The 23,387-nt window shown below is 45.8% G+C and overlaps 1 protein-coding gene across 5 annotated transcripts in view; it reads left to right on the forward strand.

Moving 5' to 3' along the window:
* The first annotated feature begins 421 nt into the window (after positions 1-421).
* Positions 422-23,387, forward strand: part of TMTC3 (transmembrane O-mannosyltransferase targeting cadherins 3) — a 36,241-nt gene continuing 13,275 nt past the window's right edge. The window contains exons 1-11 of one of the 5 annotated variants that reach the window (XM_078594157.1): positions 422-625; positions 2,538-2,788; positions 3,038-3,256; positions 4,886-4,985; positions 5,339-5,454; positions 8,436-8,620; positions 9,297-9,537; positions 10,303-10,451; positions 17,128-17,248; positions 22,806-22,917; positions 23,070-23,173. In XM_078594157.1, the coding sequence (XP_078450283.1) occupies positions 2,600-2,788; positions 3,038-3,256; positions 4,886-4,985; positions 5,339-5,454; positions 8,436-8,620; positions 9,297-9,537; positions 10,303-10,451; positions 17,128-17,248; positions 22,806-22,917; positions 23,070-23,173 (1,536 nt within the window). In that variant the 5' untranslated portion in view covers positions 422-625; positions 2,538-2,599. Of the gene's footprint in view, positions 626-2,537; positions 2,789-3,037; positions 3,257-4,885; positions 4,986-5,338; positions 5,455-5,556; positions 7,954-8,435; positions 8,621-9,296; positions 9,538-10,302; positions 10,452-17,127; positions 17,249-22,805; positions 22,918-23,069; positions 23,174-23,387 lie in introns of those variants that run through there. The other 4 variants (XM_078594154.1, XM_078594155.1, XM_078594156.1 and 1 more) reach the window with 4 other exon arrangements.

Here is a 23,387-nt window from a genome sequence, read left to right on the forward strand (position 1 = left end):
CAGCAGTATATAGCAATGCTGCCCTGACCCCGATTAAGGCATCCACTTCAATCAATTGAGCAATGTTTGCGATTAATCGACTGCGATGCTACAATGACGCAGCGTTAGGAATGAAACGTAACCGTTCAATACAATGCATTAATCGATCCAGTGCTGCACCGCGCCGGCTTGAGCAATCCGACGTAATCAATTATCACGCTATTTATTCGATTTAATCGGCTAGAAGTGCTGCACGGAGCCGGCGTTGAGAGATATACTTTTTTTCCATTTTTAAATCGAATAATCATCAATGAATAATTTTATTCTGTTAATCGATATCAATGACGGAGTTGTCGGCGTCTGACGTATCCATTCTCAGCGGCGCGTGACGTCGTCGCCCTCGCCGAGGCGCATGACGTCACGCCACTCGGCGCGCGCGCGACGTCACCGTCGACACGGATGACGTAACGCCACTCGGCAGAGACAGAAGGCTGTAGGCGGTTTCCAGGCGACGGCGGTCAAAATTCGCCTCAAAGAAAAAAGAAAAACCTCAAGGAAAAAAAGTTTTCCCGCGGTGCCACTGAAACCTCGCGCGGACGACTCCACTGCTTAGGCGATCTCCACGTGAACGCGGGCATCGTCCGAGGTTTACCGCCGATGAGTTTGGCGCGAGAGCCGTAGCCGCCGCCGGTTTGAGTCGCCGGGCTAACGAGGGGGGGGGGGGCTAGGATAGGGCCTGGGCCGCTAAGTTTGTGAGCGAAGGCCTTAAGTTGTAATGAATGGTTTTGAGTTGTTGCCGTTACGGTAATTAAAGTGCTTCGGTTGCTATTGCTTTTAACGGCCTTGCCTCGTGTCAATGTCCAGCCGCATGCTGCTTTGATGTTGTAGTGTGGTATTAGAATTGTACGACGCAGGCAATCGCAGAGTGTGACGCTGTACTGTACTTCTATGCGCTTACTAAACTGCTATGCTCTCAGCGACTTTACCAACCCGCACTGACAAAGGCAATGATTCCTAATGCTGCGCATGTGTTAGTTGTAAACGGATTTTTGAATTGTGTACCGGACCCGTCATGGCAATGTGGAATTGACACCATTGGGTTCGGGTGACTGACGGGGATGAGTTTCTCTCGGCGCTTGTTTGAACTGAGACGTAATACGAGCGTGTAGTATGCCGTATGTGGTGTGTTATCCTCGGCATTATAACGTGGAATGACCTGTGTACATAAGCACCGGATAGCGATCACTTGATTGACACCACGGCACCATTCACACCAAACACTACTCGCCAAACACGAAGTGTTCGACAGCCGTCAAAGACACCTTAACATTGACACCGAAACACCCACCTGACGACACTTGGCCTAACATTTAGCAGTCATCAGTCACCTAACCACCGCTAGCCAGACACCACTTCGACACCTGCTATTCAAACTCGACAGACGCCGACACTCATCTGACACTTGATAGCGGTCACTCACGTAACTCGTTTACGTAACCCCCTGTAACCACTAGAGGCACGGCAATGCACTCCAAATCACGACCTTAAATTGTGAGAAATGACATTGCATGGGGTGCCAATCACATTAGGCTTAATCGTGCACTTAAGTGCTTCCTATTTTAGTCTCGTGTTCTTACCACTACGGTGCTATATATATCGTATATGTACATTGCTTTAGTACATGCCAGACAATTATGTGTGCCATTTAGCACCCATAATTCACGACGAATAACGGCATGCTTTTACAAACATACGCTGTCCAGTAAATCATGTTTGGTTGCATCGATATTTAAGCTGTGAAGGCTGGTTGGAATATGAACAATTGGAAACCAGCATTGTTTTGATACACTGTAATATGAATCATTTGAGCATTTTCTAGGGTATGTAAAGGTTAGGGGCACACCACATTTGAAGGAAATTGCAGCCATAAGCACAAATAGCGTATCTTGTAGATACACGACTTACCTTTTGTCCCAGGCCGTCTGTAATCCGTTTTAAGCTTGATGAGAGAGTTATGGTCAAGTGAATCGGCACATTTGTCACTTCACTCACACGTTTCCATTCTCAATGAAATCGGTTTCACTAGAGTTGCTTTGATTGTTTATCTGACGGTTAGTTTAAAGTAATGTGCATTTTCTAAAAAAAATAGTTTCAAACGTATGTCACGCAGCTCAAGACATACAGCTTAGTTTCATAGCTACAATTATATTTTCTTGTTGCATCCTCCTTTAAGTGTATATTTTCAACCTAGTTCTTCCTGGAAATGTTCCCACTGAGTGTCTCCCTGGTCCTCTGTCCACTCGTGTCTGTCCTGGGCCATCCCCCCCATCCACTCCACTGTCTTTCAGATCTTGGTTCACCACTTTTTTTCTACGCCTGCCACTCAGGCTCTGCCATGGTGTTTTTCCATGTTCAATTGTCAACCTAGTTCTGAGGTCATGCAAATTAATGAGAGATGCACTGTGCACATCGACTTGTTAACAGGAGTCGACTGCTTCCATTTATCCCAACTGCTTTTTGTGTTTCGTTTGTTGTTTCTTCCCCGCAACTCCGAATAGCGTCGTTAGCTACGTACGGTGCGAAAGAAGTTCAACAACAACTGCCCCCAACAGGATTCATAATGGTGGCCGGGGGCTACTGGGAGGCGGGCGGGCTGGCTGTGCTGGTGGCCGCCTGCTATTACAACAGCCTGCACTGCGGCTTTGTGTTCGACGACATCTCGGCGATCCGCGACAACAAAGATCTCCGGCCGTCTACGCCGCTCGTCAACCTCCTTCGCAATGACTTCTGGGGCACGCCCATGGCGGAGGTCAGCTTTTATCCCACAGTAGCTTAACAAGGGGCTGTATGTTTTTGTTGTTATTATTGGATGTACACGCGTTCTCTATCCATCTATCTACGACGGGTCGGCAACCTTTCGAATCCGGAGCCGCATTCGGCTCTTCAAGGACCTCTTCGTGACGTTATTTATCAACAACAGTCTGTAGATATATTGTTTTTTTTACCGAATTTGAAAAAAACGTCTCTTGTTATTTTGGTTGTCGACCCCCTGATCTAGGAGAAGAGCCACAAGTCTTACCGGCCGCTCACGGTGTTCACCTTCCGCCTGAACTACGTGGTGAGCGGCCTGGATCCCGCAAGCTACCACGCAGTGAACGGCGTGCTGCACTGGCTCGTGTGCGTGCTGTACCTGCGCGCATGCCGCCTGCTGCTGAGTCCCGGTGCCAGTCGTGTCGCCGCAGCCCTGTTCGCCTTGCACCCGGTGCACACCGAGGCCGTGAGTGTTGTTCGTCTTGAGTGTTAATGCTGTGTGACCAAATCATCTGGCATTTTGCCTGTGGGGTTGAGCCAAGGATTGCGTTTGGGTGGGCGATCGCCACGCACGATGGGTTTGTTGTGCTGCTGCGGGGTTACGTGGTGGGTGATAGAGGTCGGTACCAGCAAATTCCATTGTCGTACCGTACTTTTGTTCTCCCGTGGCTATGCGTTTCCTGCCTTCAGTCCACGCTGACCAGGGTGAAGTGTGGTAAAATAATCCCCAAACACCCATGGCGTTGGAAGGCCCCCATCCACCATTGGATTGGCATGTACATTGCTGACCAGTCTGAAAGTTAATTGTCTTAGAGACACTGGTGGAAACCATGTGAGTCTATTCGCTCAAGGCCCATCATCAGAGACTGTTTGGTCAGTCTGTTATCTAAAGTCCCTCTTTTGGAGAGGTTTGCTAATTTTCTTCAGATATATTTAGCATTTTCACCCAATTCTATTTTTTATAGTCATGTTGACATTTGGACACAGACCAAACTATATTTTTTTGTTTTGCATATATCACTCACATCAGAGCCACACATCACATAATGAAACATTCCAAGCATGCAATTGTTGGCCTTCATGTGTCATCATTCTAGTGTGTGTATTACATTACACTCATCTCTGGCCATACAGATGAATAACTATCTTCAAACCGTAAACAAACTAAGTTTAACACAATCATGTACAGAGCTGTGCGCCATTCCCCGGTGCATGTGTAGGGGTGTTACGGAGGGGCTGTATACAATGGGATCAGATGGGAAAGAAACACAGTGGGCGTGGCTATGTCGGTGCACGGGCAGGTGCTCCCAGCGACGTCCGCATCGGGCAGCCTGGGGGGCTGACTCGGAGCTGGGATCCCCCGGGGCCCCACCCCTCAGCGGGGGGTTTGGTATAAAAGGGGATGAGCCGGAGGGCTCGGGGAGATATGTTAAGCTAAACCAGTGAAGACCGAAGATCGTCCAGATAGAGCCCTGGACTCCCCTGGATCGCCGCCCTTATCAGGGCCGCACAGGACCGAGCCAGCGGCGTGGTCCCGAGAGCCAGAGCCGGTGCTCTTATCAGAGCTGGTCTGGGACTCCGGGTACCGTAAGCCCGACTTACCAGTGCCGGGCCAGATAGCCTCCCCTAGCCCGTTAGTGGAGGACTAGGAGGTAGGTTAGGCATAGCTAGCAAGTGTATCCCCAGTTAGCCGGGTGAGGGGGCCGATACCCCCTCCAGTGTTGTATGTCCGTGATTGTGCCAACTGACGCGGAATAAATACGTGTGCCTCCAACCCCGGCGTCCAAGAGTCCTCAACGATATTACACATGCAGGGGTAAGTTATCAAGCTTATTTGCACTTAGGGCATCCTGTAGGTGCTAAACCTGCTCTGCCATGGGAACATGGAATTCCCATCTCTGGCTCAGGGCCACCATTGGAGATAAGCATTGCCCCATTGCTCATCTGAGCAGGGAGACACTTGGACTTTATTTTTACAATGCATTTGCATTTTAATCAATAAACATAAGCACTAATCACAATGCTTGTTATTACAATAAATTCAATATTTTAGTTTATACTGGCATGCATTTTAACTTGACTTTGCCCACTGCAGGTGACAGGTGTGGTGGGAAGAGCTGAGCTCCTGTCTTCCATTTTCTTCCTGTCCGCCTTCCTGACCTACACCAAGTCCAAGGGACCCAAAAATTCCATTGGTAAAACAGCCCTTCTCATTTTACATCTGACCTTAAAATGTCACTCTTTTTGTTAAGGAATTTAAAATTTGAGTTATGTTATAGAGCTTGGCATGTGTTATTATTTTAAATGCATCACCTGGGTTGATTTGCTTTATTAACTGCGGAAAGTGGCGTAAATTATGTTGAGTGTTTTTCTGGTTGGAACCTCCTGGTTACACCAGCCCACAGGGGATTATTGTGTCCGTCTGTCGTGCAGGGAGGGGCTGGGTGGGGAGGGGAGGGTGGGGAGGACACTACGTGTATGTATATTGGTATCATGTACGTAGCAGTAAGGCGTGTGTGTGTGTTCTGGATGACGCTGTGCTGTGCAGTGTGGTGGCCGATCACGCTGACGGTTCTCCTCGTGGCGCTCGCCACTCTCTGCAAGGAGCAGGGTCTCACCGTCATCGGCGTCTGCTGCGTCTATGAAGTCTTCGTCGCTCAAGGCGTACGTCCAACATGTGCCCTTCTGTCCCCCTGTCTGTCTGTTAAGCGTTGCAGACTGCAGGGCCATTGGTTATGTGAACACCTCCCATCATTATACATTTAGTGGAGTTCATATATTGTCTGCCTGTGACAAAATCAGCCAGGAATGCACCCAAGTCTTGGCAGATCTCAGAGGCTAAGCATGTTTAAGCCTGGATGAATAGTGCTTGGATCGGTGATCACCATGCATAAAATTATAAAGGCATACTACTAGTGGGGCTATGTTGTATGTAGCAGAGGACATTGGTGCAAATATCTGTACCTGCGCCCACATCTATGCTCTCTCCACCTTCAAGCAGCACTGACCAGCATGGTCAAGTATGGTCAGTTGACCCACGTGACCTGTACGGTGTGAGAAAGCCCTCTATTCAGCAGTGGATTCACAAAGGGGCTCTATATGTACACGCACTTATCTTGGCTTTAATGGCCGTATCTTTTTGAGAATATTTTCCTATTGTCTCCGGCAAAAAAGCTGTCGGATTGATATTTACATTTACACATATAAATGTCTGTGCCACTGCTAATAAAATTGCGCATTACCCGGGTGACCTGAGAGTATTACCGGTGTGAATTTGCACACCGTGGTGATAGGCTCATCACAGGTTCTACTTCTAATTGCCTGCCCTAGGGCACATCGTAGGGGTTGGTGACATGGCCTAGCAGTACCGCGTTCGCGGCCTGTTGTAGAGGTTCACAGTTAGAACCCAGTGACCGCCCTGATTATTACTGTGGGTGTTAAACCGTTGACCGTGCACTTCTCTTTTAAACAAGGTCACGCTACAGGTTGCTTGGACACCTATGAATCGCCTCAACCAGCTTGTCTTTGCAGATCACACCTTTTTGTCATCAGCTTTGGTCATGTTCCATTCTTACGATCCGTATATGGTTAGTGGGCTCGCCATCGTGTCATACTTTTGCTTTAGTTTTTATAGTCCTGTCTTAATTATTTCAGAGCTTGTTACATTTGTTCCAAATGTATCTGGGGTTAATCAAATTTTAATATCAGGCCTCCTACATATACATATGATCCTTATGGCGATACCCCGGGGTACCAAATAATAAAAAATGGCCGAGGCAATTGAATATTTTATTTCTGGGACACAATTTTTTCCAGGGGTGTAGTTAACTCCACGACTGGGATACCAATCAACCCGAAATCAGTGCCACTCCGCGATGTCGAAACGCCAAACATTAGCATTAAAAATCCGTTATAGAAAAGTTATTAGCGCATAGTGTACAGCTCGTCGAGATGAGTCGATTGCTGCATCGCCGACCATCAACAGACTAAAAATGACTGCATCACGGACATCATGCGAGAGCCGGGGTACTATGGTACCCCGGGGTACCGCCATAAGGTTCATTTATAAATGCATCTGCTTGCTCCAGGTTGTCATTGCCTATTTAAAGTTTCAGTTTGTGCTCAAGGCGACTTTGGGAATTACGTTTGCACTGCTCCACCCGAAGATGGTGCTGTACTACAGAGCACGCAGCTTACAATTGTGGGGGCAGCTTCACCCACATTGGCAGTGCCATGGCGAGGCGGGGTTGGGGGCGAGGCTGGACCTTGTGCCAAATTACAGCGGATGATGCATTACTGGATGCCTACAAATAAAAAATATGCTCACCGGAATCGCCCCACCAGACATTGGCGGGGGTGGGCGGGGGGGGCCGGTTGCTCGTAAAATGTAATGATCATGATGACTTGAGAACACATGAGACATCCGTTACATGTCCACACCATATAAATACGCAGGTACAGAGAGAGACATAGATACACAGAAAAAAATCAAGATGCAGAGATACGGGTTGAGGACACTAAGACGCCCATTACATGGCCACACCACATTTTGATGCTGCCAGCAATCACGGAAAAGCTTCCTGGAACTGCTTGATAAACAACGGACGGCCACACGACTGGAAATGTGGGAAAACGCGGCTTGATGCAATAATTAACGACGTCGCAAGCGCAAGTCCACTTTGGCAAACTCCTTGCCACTGGTGCCGAGTGAAATCGGTCAGCCTTGATGTGTCTAAATGACCTTCAAACTCAAGAGTTAACGTGCGGAAAGCATGGCTGATCTGACGATATCGACACGTGTGACTGCGGTGGAACGCAAACCACGCAAGACCTGTCAGTCTGCCGGCTCCTGTAGGAGCTCCTGTAGGAGCCAGCAGAATTTGAAGGACCTCGCCATGGCCACAGACCAGCCAATATCATCATGTGCCCAATACTGGATAAACGTGTTACTGTGGTGGCAGGACATGAGAATAAGCAGAATCGGAAGGATTCGAGCAAGAGGGCTGCACACAATGCGATACATGAAACTCATCTTTCTGTTACGTGCACGCAACTCACCCTGCTACACTCTGGAGCACAACGTGAATATTGCACGCACCCATGCGTGTGTGCAGAAGCATACGGCAGCCACATACAAATGAAGAACAGAGTCACGGTCTCGAGGTAAATATTTGCATTGGGAAAAAATAACCGAAGTTAAAGAAATGTATTGAAGTGTTTTACGCTGCATATACAACAATATAATTTACAGCCCGTTGGCAATTCACTGCCGGATGAAGGCCCCTCCCCAAAGTCATTTGGGTTATTTAACCATACTTCTGCGAGCTGGTCATTGCCATTTGGTGAAAAGTGGCTTCAGTGCCTGTTCATATATCACCTGCTACTGATGTTAACTGCGGCCAGGAATCAAGCATTTAATACTGACATCTCCTAGCCACTTTGCAGCCCCACACCTATAACACATGGCAAGCTCTCCTGGCCACCCATCCAAGCACTATCCAGCCTCAACCCTGCTTGGCATCTGAGATCCAATTGAATATGTATGGTGATTTGGTCATAGGGAATATATCCCAGTGGTTATTATTTTGGAGTGATGGTGGTGTGTGAATGAATAATTATTGGCGGTGGTGGTTGATTTGTTGCAGCTGACGCTGCGCGATGTGCTGATTGCAGCACGCGCAGTAGTGGTGAGCGAGAAGGGAGGCGGCACTGGGCTGCCCCCGTGGGTGCGCACCACCGCTGCCAAACTGCTGGTCCTTGTGTCCAGCACACTGCTTCTACTGCTGCTGCGAGTGCAGGTCATCCAGTCGCAGTTGCCTGTCTTCACCAAGTGAGTTGAGAAACTGGTTTAAGCCCCACATCCCTTTGAAATGTGAGTTGACTGACTTAACTGCAACAGGGCCAACTTGCTGGGTTAGTGCTGTTTGAAGTTCATGCTCAAGTTTTTCACTGCTCAAACGAACATGTCCATCAGTTTTGGCAGACCCGTCCGATATGTGCCAATTCACTCTACTAGTTATCTCCAAAGTATGTATGTTGAACTTCTTTTGCACCGTACGTAGCCGACCGTGTTAATCGGAGGTGCGGGGGAAGGACAACATAGGACACGGTGGGATCTCAAATCCTTTACACAACTTTATTTTGCTTGATTTGGAATTCACATCTTTTCGGCACAGACACAGACAAATAAGCCACATTTACGGTTGCAGGATGTCAAAACAAGTGCTGTATTAAAGTTACATTTTCACTCTGCCCAAATTACTTTTTGGGGGCTTGTGGCCCTAAACCAATCATGAAAATTGAACGTTCTATTGGCTGCAACTAGTTTCTAAAACCTTCACCGTCAACTGCCCATAGCTTAGGAATTGCTGTAAGCACGTGTTGCTTAACATGAGCTATGGCTAATATATAAATCCCACGAGTATGAACTTTTTAAAAAGTGATTCTGGGCCTTTGCGTCGGTAAACAAAATGCGGTGAAGTTAGTGCCGCGTGTGTCCCTCGAAGGTTCGACAACCCGGCAGCCGTGAGCGGCTGGCCTGCACGCCAGCTCACCTACAACTACCTGCTGCCGCTCAACGCGTGGCTGCTGCTGTGTCCCGCTACGCTCTGCTGCGACTGGACCATGGGCACGGTGCCGCTGCTGGTGACGCTTGCCGACCCCCGCAACATGGCCACGCTGGCGATGTACGCCGCGCTCGGCTGCCTGGCTCAACGCGCCCTCACTGGTGACCGGGCTCTCGCCATGGTACGGGGCCCGCGATGACACGTGTGTCGGAGGGGGGGGGGGGGGGAGACAAGAGACAGAGGGATGGAAACAGGATTCTACTTTAATATGCTAGGGAGCAAGAAGACATCCTTCGCACGATGCTCCTGTTCAGTGTGTTTGTGCCTGCATGTGCCGCTCATTAACACAACGAATGTTGTCAGGAAGTCATCGGATGTCGAAATGTCAATCTCCCGTTTTGATTGGCGATGTGAAATGTGGAGGAAGAATGAAATGGAGAGACTAAGATGAAGTGAGATGGAAGCATTGAGAGTAGAGGAGGATAGACTGATACAGAATGAGATGGAGATAGTGCCAAATAATGAGACAGACTGAGGGAAAGGGAGGCAGGGAGACCAAAACAGACATTGACAGAGGCATATCATCTCACGTATGTATGTATGTTGAACTTCTTTTGCATCGTAAGGTATGTAGCCAACTGTGCTAATCGGAGGTACAGGGGAAGGACACAAAGCTAAACACATAAGCCATTCTAAAGAAATTAGTTTTAAATTGAGATTTAAAAGTGCATAGCTGTAGTGGCATCCGAATATCAAACGGAAAAGCGTTCCAGATGGCTGCAGAAGCATTCCTGAAAGCGCGCAATGCAATGGCTATGTTTGTTCGAGGATGGCTGGAGTTCGTGTGATGGTTGATGCTCCTTGAGATGAGCAAGGTATTGTGGTTCATTTGTGGCAAGCACTTTGTGGGAAATGAGTGTCACCTGTTCATTCATCTCCCGTGTAGGCTCTGTCTCTGCTGGTGCTGCCTTTCATCCCAGCCTGCAACCTCTTCTTCCCCGTGGGGTTTGTCGTCGCAGAGCGCGTTCTCTATGTGCCCAGCATGGGCTTCTGCATGGTCGTGGCCATGGGATGGTACAGGCTGTCTCACCTCAGGTACGGTTCGGTTCAAGCGCACATGCGTGTGTGCACAAGTCCTGCAGTGGTTGTTAAACAAATATTCGAACCTGTTCATTTTTTGTACAACCTAGCAACATCCAGAGTTGTCACTGTTCAAACAATTCTGTGGACCACTCCCAGGCCTTGCAGAAAGAGCTCTTGTCACACCGGCATCAACAGAAAATGGGCCTTATAGGTCGAGGACCTTTAAGCTCCAGGAGAAGGAGAAATGAAGTAGCACCCTGACCCGAAGGTTTCCGTCCACACCAATTCAGCTCCCTTGGGGGGGTCCTACCACTGATTGCAGGATTATTCCCTATTTGCACCCCAATCCACTATTGTGGTAGTACCTGTCCCACTTCACTGTCAGGTGAGAGGCATCATTTAAAGATGAATGGACCCTCAGTCATCAGGCAAGGCTATCTTCTGGTCTTCAAAGAGGAGCCTGCCCCATCCGGCATGGTAAGAATGATGGTCCAAATACTGGACGCTGAACGCAGGCCGCGTGATTATGGGGCCATCGGGCTCTACCTCCAGAAGGACAGCGGAGTTTTACTCTTCCGTTCGTCATGACTCTGAAAGCCCAGGGGGCTTCCATGCGACGCCTAGGTCTCGGGCATCTCAACCACTCGTTTCCCAGCTGGATGTCCCATGCAGTCACTCTGAGGTCAATGGAAAACGATGAAAACTTGGCGACCGGCTAGCAGCCATAGATTTGGCAGATGTATGGTCCCATAGATGAGACGCATTGTCAGTTGGTAAGGTTTATGGTGAGAGACTTCCGCTTGCAATACGACGATGCGGTTTGTATCTTTGACTCTCAGCCTTGTGAAGGGTCGAGACCAGGGGTCGGTAACCAAAACAACAAGAAGAGATATTTTTTTCATGAAAAAAAAACAATATTTAAAAAGCTGCAATGCATGTGGATACGAGATAGTCCTTAATAAATAACGTCACAAAGTACCGTATTTTCCCGCATATAGCCCGCATACAGCCCGCATACGCATATAACCCGCAGATGCGTATACCCCGCAAAAATAGCGTTTTGTGTAAAACAAATTTCAGATAGCCTGCACCTCCATATACCCCGCATGCATTCATATCTTTAACGTCGTTACCGCAGCTTAATTCCATCATAATACGAAGTTTACATTTGTAATACATTCCACTATCAATTGTTAACATTAAAATCATAACGTGCACAAAGAAAACAAACTAACCGGAAACGAGTGAACGTGAAACAGTAAATAAGTAACAAAAGTAAATATCCAATAAATAAGTAACACACACGTAGAAGGGAAGTAATAAAATAATAATAAAAAAAACATAAAATAATTCTCACGACGTTTCGGCCACAATGCAAGCAGCCGTCCTCAGGTGAAAACCAGGTCTGTCGAGGCGACAGCGTCTGAATGAAACAGCACACGTGCTTGGAGCATATATATAAGCACGTGTGCTGTTTCATTCAGACGTCGCCTCGACAGACCTGGTTTTCACCTGAGGACGGCTGCTTGCGTTGTGGCCGAAACGTCGTGAGAATTATTTTATGTTTTATTTTTATTATTTTATTACTTCCCTTCTACGTGACTTTACCGAAAGAACCAAGAAGATGAATCCCTGCAGTCACGAAAGCTTTAAATCGAAAAGTAACACATAACTAACTGGTAGATAAGTAAGTACTGTTTTAGCACTGGTAGATTGCGCACTGCGCAGATAATAGCGGAACTACGGTAACTCCATTGCCCCACCCCCCAACCCCCCACCTCTCCCTCCCCCAGCTCTCCCGTCGCCGGTAAACAAAGTGCGTCCACTTCAAACATTGTCGTTTCATTGTACAAACAATTCGAATCATTTAAAACGTGATAACATGTGCAATTTTAGTGTGAGTGGTTTATTCAGGAGTTCTTTAGTCAAATGTAAGTGTTGCATGGTGGATAGTCCTACCATGAAAACATTTAACGAGTTATGACATGTCACACGTGTAAAATATTTTTGGGATAGCCCGCACCTCCATATGCCCCGCAGGGTCTTGTTTTGTTTGTATAAAGTGGTTTACCCCGTGGGTTATATGCGGGAAAATATGGTAGTCCTTAATGAGCCGCATGCATCTAGGGAGCAGCAGGTTGCCGACCCATGCCCATGGTGAACTGGACTTCCATGGTGAACTGGACTTCCATGGTCAGGGGTCAGAAACCAAAATAACAAGAAGAGCCATTTGTTTGACAATTTCAAAAGCCGCACCGCAGTCCTTAATAGAGCCACATGCGGTTCTGGAGCCGCAGGTTACCGGCCCCTGGTCTAAACTGACGTACTGGAGCCCATCATTTGTTCATTGCGAGGAAGGTTCATGTTCATCCAGGTTTGGATGATACCTCCGTCAAGTGCTTGTTTAGATCCCTTATCGTTTTGCCAAAGAACCTTAGACACCCATAAAAAACGAAATATCGATTAACCCTTTTCCGCTTGTTGCATGCAGACAGTTATTACACACAGGTGATTTGCCTTTTTTTTTTGGAGGAAATACGACCACATGCTTAGAAATTATTACAAAAGCAGTGCCAGACGGTGCTTGTTATTGCTGCTAAATGTGTATACATCCTGGCCCCGCATGCACAAAGGCAGCCTGGTTTTATGGTTCTCCGACCCATTGCTCTAGTCTGTGGGAGCCAAAGTGCGTGTGTGGCCAAGATAAATCATGCAAATGCTGTGCACAGCAAAGAAACTCCCTGTTGGCGTACCAACTTTTGTACAAAATTCTCGACCAGCAGAAACTAATCGAACAAGTAAATCGGAGAGAAAACAAAGACTTAAGCAATAGAGTCAAGAAGGGAGAGTAAATAAGACGGTTTGAGTCAACAACTGGTTATTAAGTGACTCCATCGGTGAATGTGATTCCGTGACATACTTTCGTCTTGATTATATGATCTTCTTGACCAAACGGTGCTGTGATTGCCATGTGAAATTCTGAAATGTTTAAACTAATCGGGGCAGAGACTAAATACTAGCTTATTATGCAATTTTAGAATACATTATTTTTCTATTTACACGGCCTGGCAGTTCTGTAATGCTTACTGACACTAATGACCTCACTAAAAATGCTATTACAGTAAAACCTTGAATTGCGAGTAACTTGGTCTGCGAGTGTTTTGCAAGACGAGCAATTTTTTTAAAATAAATATGAATTTGATAAACGAGCGAGGTCTTGCAATACGAGTACTGTAGTACGTACAGTATATGTTTTGTCTGCCGAGTGTCACGTGATCACAACTGAGCCGATGGTTCTTCTCTCTCGATGCGGGATTGTGGGTAATCGTCTCCCATGCTCGGTCTCAGTCGGCATGCCTCACTCGTATAGTCAACATCCGTGCGAGCGTATACTGTTTACTATAGTGTTGTGACCACGAGTGTGTGCGTAAAGCATTTTTTTAAATTTTGTGTCCAAGTGTAGTGACTGTTCTTTAGTAACTGTACTGCAAGTGAAAGTCGTCCTACACAATAACCCTCCTCGCCTCTCTCATCTCCCTCACACCAGCCACGATTCAATGTAATTAATACATTTGATTACTTTATATTAAATTTAAATAATACAAATATAAAATGTATTTTGTATTCATCATTTTTATATGAATACAGTATTTTTGGGTTGTTTTTCTAATGGGGAAATTCGCTTTGATATACGAGTGCTTTGGATTATGAATACGTTTCCGGAACGAATTATGCTCGCAATCCAAGGTTTTACTGTACATTGAATCTGGTCGGCCAAGTAATTTTGGATATTACAGAGGTTGTAATTGTCCCTATGTCTTGCCACAATAGTTACAGGTTCGTACAAATAACAAGACACTTATTTAAAGGCCTTCAGAAGTAGTTGTGACGCCATCTTTCAGTGCCATTCTATGACATGAGGTTATGCGTTCTTTGCATTGAGATTTACACGTTAAACTTTATTCACCTTGGGATATGACAGTGATATAAAAATTTGAACATAACTGTGGAAACATGCACAATCTTGTACCGTCCAGGACCGGCAACTGAGCGGTAGAACAAGCGGTTCACAATCAGAAGGTTGCTTGTTCTAATTCTGGTTGGCCATCGACTAAGACCATCATCCGCTTGGATCAATAAAATGAATATTACTTTGTGGGGAGTAAACAGTGGTTGTCCTATGGATTGATTCACCTCTGCCATAAGAATGTGGAAATTCCACCACCGGCTCAGGGCTGTAATTAAGAGATGAGCACTGCCTCAATTCTCTTTGACACCACAAAATCACATTTGCATGAAAGCATCTTACATTAAACAGTGTCATAGAAACAAACAATGATATAGAAACGTTGTATTGACATTCTGTGCACAAACTCACTTGCCTCTGCATTTATTAATGTTATTACCATTAATATGCAAGGCAGCACGTTACATAATAGTTGAAAAACATTTGTGGTTCAGTTTGTCATGCAGTAGATAACATTATGACAACCCCATAGCTTGTTCATGTGCATGCATGAAACGTGTACATATATTTTACTTGAGATGCTATCGCGGCATTCCACATTTTCTATGGTTCCTGGAACAGTCAGCACTCCTGTCACACGTGATGAATGCGATGTGAGCTCTTGGCGCAGTCATTTTCTGCAAGAGACTTATGCTTCTGTGCTGTGTGCGGAATGAAGTCTTGGCCGGTGCTCATTCCATTGTTTAAAAAATGCTTGGTCACATCCAGAAATGCAGTGCTGGCTCATGTGTAAACACTGCCAGGCCAAAGTCATTGTCATCTGAAGCAAATGCTTAACCAAAACTTGTTGACCCAATAGCATTTAAAGTATCGTCAAAAATATTGTTGTGTCAAAACAAGCATGTGTTGTGCTCAAGTTCATTCAGGGGCACTGGATTAAAGGTTATAAAAAAAACATCCACATTCCAATGGTGGGATTGGTTTCTCCATAGGCCAGCCATTTTTGAGATCCCACAAAGCATTGCTCACTTTAACGAGCCTCGCAGGATAAGGGTTACTCGTATGCAGGGCTGAGTTGACCCCCGACTGTGATTTAAAATCTGCGACCTTTTTAAATGGAGTGTACGGACCACTGTTCCATCCACCCAGGTGGATGGCACATTTAAAAACGATGTCCAACTCACAATCGGAAGGTTGTGAGTTGAAATCCCATTTTTGTGATCACTACAGCTCTTCTTTCGTCCTGGGTTAATACAATAAGCACAGCTTTTTGGGAAGTCAACAGGCTTTGCCTCTTTGAATGCACCAGTCCCTGTCATAGACAGCGGAATTTCCACCGTTGACCCATGACCGGGCACATGGGCCGATAAGCAATGTTCAATACATATTTCGGCACGAGAACATTTTTAATTTCTTATAAGTTTTCCTAAAATTGTCACGAATAACCAAGTTACTGCATGAATTGAACTTGTGATTTTATTCTTCAAAATAATTTTACCGGAAGGCCATCTGGCAATCACGACACTTCATTAATAACGACGCTTTTACATATGATAACAGGAAAGAGAAACACTGGCAATGATTTCGAGTCTAAATCTATTGTTCTATCTTGTGTTACAGTTGGATCATTTCCATTTGGGTTATGTGACCCCTCTTCTTGGAATAGCTTAGAATGCCTGGTGATTTTTCAAAAAGATGTGTCTTCGAGGCAGACTTGCATACTCCTGTCATTGTTAACAATGGGGGGCATTGTTGACTCCTCGGTATTAAAAACGGGATGTTTCTCTGATAAAAGATCAGCGTTTGTGCGGAAGGGGAAGGTCGTTTTGAGGTCCGGAACTTTTTCGCACGCTCTCACACTGGTCTGCATCTTACTGAGAATGCCAGAAAGATGGCCGTTAAACAGCTTGGCAATGAAGAAATACAGAGTGATAGTCTTTTAGGCGTGTATACGTACATACATACCGACAAAACACATGCAGATACACAGGCAGATATGAATTGAATAGAAACAGTGACTCTTAACCAAAATCACCCTGAATCCACAAGATTTATACTTCAGATGTCGTAAGCTAAGAAAGGCATCCTGGTTAGAACTTAGATCTCACAGTGCTGAGGAATTCCAGCTGTTCTAAATTTTGGTCTGTGATGTGTCTTGAAGGAGGCACTACAACATTTATGAGTTAGCATTTGAATTCCACATTTGTATCACATAGTATATATGTCTGTGTCCCAGTGTTTTGTGCATTGTATTGAGATGCATTTGAATTCTGGTGTAATAAAAATCCACATTGTATTGTATGTGGGGCTAGGGATTGACAAAGGGAATGTTTTCATCCCATACCCGTGATCTTGACAACAGTTTATATTCTCATCCCATCCCATCCCTGGAGATGAAAGAAAAACTGAAGTAGATAGATGAGAGGGCACTCGAAGGCCACACGAAAGAGATAATATACAAATGACAGTTCCAAAGATATGACAGCGCATGCATGCAGCACGAAGAATACTGTGCAGGTGAAACAAAGACTAAAAATGTACCACATGGATACAAAAACGTATGTATCTTATTACAGATGATTCATTAAAAAAAACGGACAGCATTTCTGGCGATGAGAGGTGTCGACGGACACGGCCGTGTCGAGACGCGACTACGAGTGGCACCGTCGTTACCGATATCATTGGACGTTGGGTAACCTTCACTACTTGTGACGCTCGCAGGGCCGTGCGCGTGCTGACGTGGGCTGGCCTGGTCCTCCTGCTGGCGACGCACGCCGTCAAGACCGTGCACCGCAACGGCGACTGGGAGACGGAGTACACGCTTTTCACGTCGGCGCTCAAGGTATCGCTCGGACAAGAGCACGCACGCTGCACGCAGCAGCAGCAGCAGTGGAGACAGAATAGACATTGAAAGGGGGGAGTGGCGGCGGGGGGTGGGGGTTGTTAAGCTCCAGAGGTGTGTTGGGGTTAAGGATAGTGTCAGGATAGAGCAACATATTCGTCAATAACAACCGGCAAAAATGTGTAGTAGGCGATGTTTGAGGCAATGGTCCTTCGTAGCATTTTGTGTGCTGTGGCGAAGGGCCATAGTGAAAAATGGGAGAAACACGGTCAACCATGTTTTTATATCTTCATGTCTGTGTTGTTTGATGACTTCCTGAAACAAGAGATAGCAAATACTTTTAGGTATTGGTTTAACATGTGAGAATGTGCATTTACAATTTTTAGTCGGAAAGAATACATAAAGTGAACAAAATGGCATTTTCTTTGGAACTTAATATGTGGATATTTTTATCCCCTTAGAGAAAATGTGGACTGCACTACTGTATAAGTGATTGACCCTGCGACACAACCATTATTCTTTCTGGTGCATATGTTATCAAGAAACTGACTGGTGTGGGATTCAGGGCACATTCGATTCCAATGTATGCTTGACTCAGACTATGGTGGGAGTTAACATATAACCAGTGTGGGATTGAGGCTTGGACCACAGTAAGTTTCTTTCTGACTCACCACTGTGTGGTTCAGGCGGTGTTTGTGACATGTTTACAAGCGATGGTGTAAATAAAAAATATGTAGTTTTAATCAAGAAGTGATAGAATGAGTAGATTATGAAGTAAACATTGGGTAGTCTGCATGCCTTTATAATCACTGCGATAGCACTTTTTGTATATTTTTGGACCTTATTTATCCAAGCTTCCGTGAAATACCGTACAGCCCATAACTCTACTGATAACGACAAATAAATAGTTCACTGGCTGGAAGTGAGCTGTAGAAAATAAGTAAGCAGATAATGTCTTCTTCAAATTTATACTTATTTGCCATTCGCATCATGGCCCTCAATCATCGCTGGTGAAATTATTCACTCCCAGAAGGCCGTGGCGATATTTGAAATACTTTTTTTTATCATGTTGAGATAAGGAAATATGGTGGAGATGTTGTGTGTTTACTTATTGATTGTGCTCTACAAGTGAACTGCTCGGCATGTTAGACAGCCAACTGTTGGAGTGGATCATACGGTACAGTAACTACTCTGCAGATCTCTTGTCATATTCCCGAGGGGAGAGTGTGGCATTGGTTTTGCACGATGTCTCTGACACACCCCGACTGGACATCTGTGAAAAAGAGATTCTTAGCTCATCAGATTTCTCCTGTCTAAAATAATATTCGGATTCTATGCACAGTAGTTTATCAGTAGAGTACTGTGTAAGCGCTTGTGAAGTATTGTTCACCGCAAATATTCTGATGTGCACACGTTAACCGCAGAATGATATTGGTTATTGCTGCAGCTGTTGAGCATCGGTTGAATTGTGTTGATCAGAAGTTGCTGTACTTTTACCTCATCAACCTTTAAAAAAAAAAATGTTTACTACAATCCGATTTTCTGACAGCTTAAGCCCTTGTCACACTGTACGACGTCACGAACGGTTGCATGCAATGTGATACGTGTGTTATCACCTACATCTTCTTGCAACTCGCAAATGGCTACTAAAATTAACTCCTTTCGCGTGTAAAACTTCAAATTGCACGACACAGATCGTTGGAATAGCGGCTTGCATAGTTGTGTCACGCTGTACAGCACTATGACGATACACGATGTGATGTCCTACATCATGTTGTGTGTAACTGTCGGTCCTTCTCACACCGAATAACATAACGAGACGTGAACACCACACGATGATCTCGGCGTGGTCCACCTACCCATATCCAAAGCTCTATTTCTGGCATCTGTGAGCGCACGGACTTCGGACTTGAGAGTCCAGCATGCTTTAAACCTTTTAGATTGCTTTGGCAATGAGTCATACATATGCGGCCCCAGTTAATCAGCCAAAGCTTTGCACCCTCAGAATAGTCGAATGTGAACTGGGAAGTTTTGTGAATGCCATTGGTTCATTGTTTCTGAATACCGGAGTTGACTTAATGATGTGTGGGTGTGTGTTCAGAGGGGAGCGATAGTGTAGCGGTTAGCGTGCTGCGCTTCGAACCTGGCGACACTGGTTCGATTTCTGCTCGCAGCCAACACCAGTGACGATTATCTGAACCGGTCCTGGGCCTCCCCTAGATCGACTCAGCCTCAAATGAGTACCTGGTGCGATGTGTAAACATCGCCATGAGGGAGACAAAGGCGGGCGGGCGTGGTGTTGGCCACCCACCCCCTCGTGTGCCGTGCCGGCCTTTTTAGGTGCTCGCTAACAGCACTTGCCCCTACAGTCTGTTAAGGCTATATGGGGGAGCTTTGTCTTTGTTGAGAGGAGCGGTTCTCCTCTTGTGTATGGCAATATGTTCAGGAGGTAAACGCCAGTGTCGAGGTCTGCTCGCCATGAGAGGGCTTCAGGAGAGAGTTCATGTCGTAGGGGAGCAGTTGTGCAGTGGTTAGCGCACTGTGCCAAAACGCCCGGTGAACCAAGTACGATTCCCACTCACGATCATTAACAGTCGCAAATATTTGAACAGGGCCTGGACCTCTCCTAGGTGGACTCAGCTTTAAATGAGTACCTGGTGTGGTTGTGTAAGCATCAGCACTGGGGAGACAAAGGCGGCCAGGCATGGTATTGGCCACCCTGGTGTGCCGTGGTGGCCTTCGTATGTGCGTTCGGCACTTGCGACAGCAGTCTGTTCAAGGTGACATGGGGGATCTTTGTCTTTTGTGTGTTCGGTGCGAGTGAGAGCTGTTTAAATAGTAAATGGGGAAGTGGGAGGGGAATGGTTTCACATTTGGACTGTACGTAACACGAAATAATGTTTCAGTAGAAAAGTTTACTTCATCTGGAAATAATTGGATTCCGTGAATCGTGCTAGATCTAACTAAGTACACATGCATGTGTTTGCAATGTGCACTCAAGTGATTCGTATATTTGTACACATTCACTTGTTTTCGCATGCTTGTATGTGTTAATTTATGCATTTGTGTGCTTTGTCTGTAATATTTATGAATATATAAAACTTCAGAAAAGCATCTTGATGACCATTGTGTTGCAGACAATTTCAGGTATCCCATTGCTTAACTGTGGTCTTTCCCATCACTAGCAATATTTGCAGTTCGTGTTTGGCTGTGGCTCGATCGTGAAGTAGAAATGCACCCTTGTCCGCCGTGTTGCAAACTGCCCATAATGCAATTTTTGCCGAAGTCTCTTTACCATTGTTGTACTATAACACCTATGCTCCACACAATTGTTCTCCCCTATCATGAGCTTCCTTTTTTAGCGACTCAAGTGTTATTTTGTTACGTTCCAATTTGGGAAAGTCGCCTGGTGATGGAATATGACACATTGGGTTATTAGATATTTTAGGTGAGTGGGGGGGGTGTACAACCTTTCTAGGTGACACGCTTGATGGTGCCGCTAATCCAGGGGCGCCATGGTGGCGAGATGTTAAATACCTTGCCTGGTATGTAGGAGTTCGTGGGTTCGATCCTCACCCTGATGCCTGTATATTTGGAATTTGCATGTTCTCCCCGTTGTCAGAAAAATCCAGGTCCTCCAGTTTTTCCCTCCGCATCGAGAAACATGCGTTTAGAGTATTTGGCTGGTATAAATGTCCACGTGAAAAGCCACTTCGTTTAACTATAATTTATGGTTAGGTCGCTTCTGAAAAAAAATGTAGCTCAGTGGGCCTTACCTAAAATAAAAATCTATTTTTAGTTCAGTTTAGCTTTGGAGGTAATGGTGTTGATGTGAGACTGCTACCCGGTAGGCCTTTGAGGTGGCCAGAAACGGGATAGTGCAGAGTGCACCGTACGTAGATGTTTGCTAATTATGGATTCCAATGCTGGGGATTTCCCACATACTCCCGTTTCCTCCCGCTTATAAAACGGTCTCGGAATTTCCAACCATGTCACGCAGGGCAACATGAGTCTGCACACTCATTTTTGTGGGGGGTTTTTTGTCCATGGAAAATAAATGACTGCTTCTTAATTACTCTTTGATGAATGAAATATTAAGGGAGGGTTGTTTTTTTGCTGCTCTCATGACATATTATTTGCCTTGGGTATGACATATGATCCACATAAACCTTTTGATGCAAACTGGCACAAACTGAGCAACACAGTACAAACACAATAAAAAAATCCAATTTGGAATTCCAGTCAATCAAGTGAGGTTCTTCATTCAGATATGTCCGTGTGGAATGCCTTATGCTGAAAGATCACATGTAATCATGATATACTGCTTTCTTTGCTTATTAAATCTGAGAATTATGCGTTCACATCAGTGGAAATATACATTTTTTCCAAACATAGCGTGTTTGATGGCTTCATAGTGCTTATCAGTGACTGAACCAAAAACATTAAAATCGCATCTGATTTAGGCAAGTTCACATTTGAAGACTATTTATGAATATAAAAAAATGGAATTTTTTGGATGGCTTGCAAGAAAACACGCTTTACAGAACTTAAAAGGGAGCCTATTGAAGTGGCTCCAATCGCATTTCTGTAAAGAATTGCTGTGGAAATTCCCAGACATCTGGTGGTTTTCGGAGAATACATAGAGTTAAATGTCTTAATATATTACAACAGATAACCCTTTGTTCCGCAAAGTCAAAAGGTCAATCAGTGGATTGGTATTTATTTTCATTGACGGATGGCTACTAACTGACCCTCTACAATAGAAAACAAAAAATAATAATTTGCGTACCTTGGGGAGCATGTAAATATTAATATAGATAAGCAAACAATGTCTCATTCATACATTTGTCTTTCTACCTAAGAAAATACTTTTATCCTACAATAGCTAGGCTTGTTCGTAGAGAATTTAGTATAGTTTGAAAACATCTATATCAATATTTATTCATGAAAGCCGCCTCACTCATTCTTAAAATGTATGTTTAGGAAGGTCCCACATAGACCAGTTTCTTGTGCAGGAATTTTTTGTCTTCGAAAAGAAAACCAGAGTACCAGGAGAAAAATGACACATCAGAGACGATAACACTCACTCGTTCTCACGGATGAATCGGGAAACCGTTTGGTGTACTGCAGTATCTTAGCTACCTTGCAGCCCTGTGGATATGATAGTCTTACAAATATACTTCATCCGCCAACCATAGCATCCAACGAGCTTAATTGCATGTGTGCCCTCACCATGCTTAGCTGTCATAGTTAAGAGCTGTACACAAACCCAGGTGGCCCGATGGCAATGGGATGGCACCACTGGGATCCTGGTTTCTCTTCCACTTGAAGGGATCTCAAGAGTATCTCTCTGATGTCCACTTCTGGTGGGCCGTTCGCTAACACGAAGCGTTGTACTGCTGTGCCAGACCTCGGAATGGCTATTTTGTCTCATGACATAGCACCAATAGCACAGGTGGGATAAAGTTGCTGGGAAATGTATATTTTTAAAGAGCCATATACAGCCCTGCATATGCCCCCTGATAAACCTCTCCCCCCCTCCCCTCCTTCTTTGCAGGTGAACAAGAACAACGCTAAGCTGTGGAACAACGTGGGCCACTCGCTGGAGAATCAGATGAACTACACGGGGGCACTGAACTACTTCCTTCAGGCGGCGCGCGTCCAGCCCGGTGCTGCCTCTTGCATGACCACACGGCATCACGGTCGCACCGCACTTGCCCCCCACCAGTGCTCGCTCGCTCGCCCGCCTGCCCGCCCCGCAAAGTAGCAGTGCCGTTTCGCTCCCCGCTGACGTTTTTTTACGTCGCTCTATGCGCTGCAGATGATGTCGGTGCGCACATGAACGTGGGCCGCACTTTCAAGAATCTGAATCGCACGCGGGAGGCCGAGGACGCCTACACACAGGCCAAGGCACTCATGCCGCAGGTGGGGCTACGCTGTGCACCCCCCCCCCCCCATCGGACTCGTCTGCCCGCCTTCTCTTCTTTGACCCAGCGGCTTGCTATGAACCTACCCCGCCCCATCACCCCATCGTCTGTACATTGTGCTCCCCACCCATCTTCCATACCCACCCAAACTCCCACCTGCTCACCCGATCACCCGCCTACTCTCACCCTCCCATTGTGGTTAAGTGCACTCC

Source organism: Lampetra planeri, chromosome 5 (assembly GCF_965212315.1).
Source record: "Lampetra planeri chromosome 5, kcLamPlan1.2.h2, whole genome shotgun sequence".
NCBI classification, from domain to species: domain Eukaryota; kingdom Metazoa; phylum Chordata; class Hyperoartia; order Petromyzontiformes; family Petromyzontidae; genus Lampetra; species Lampetra planeri.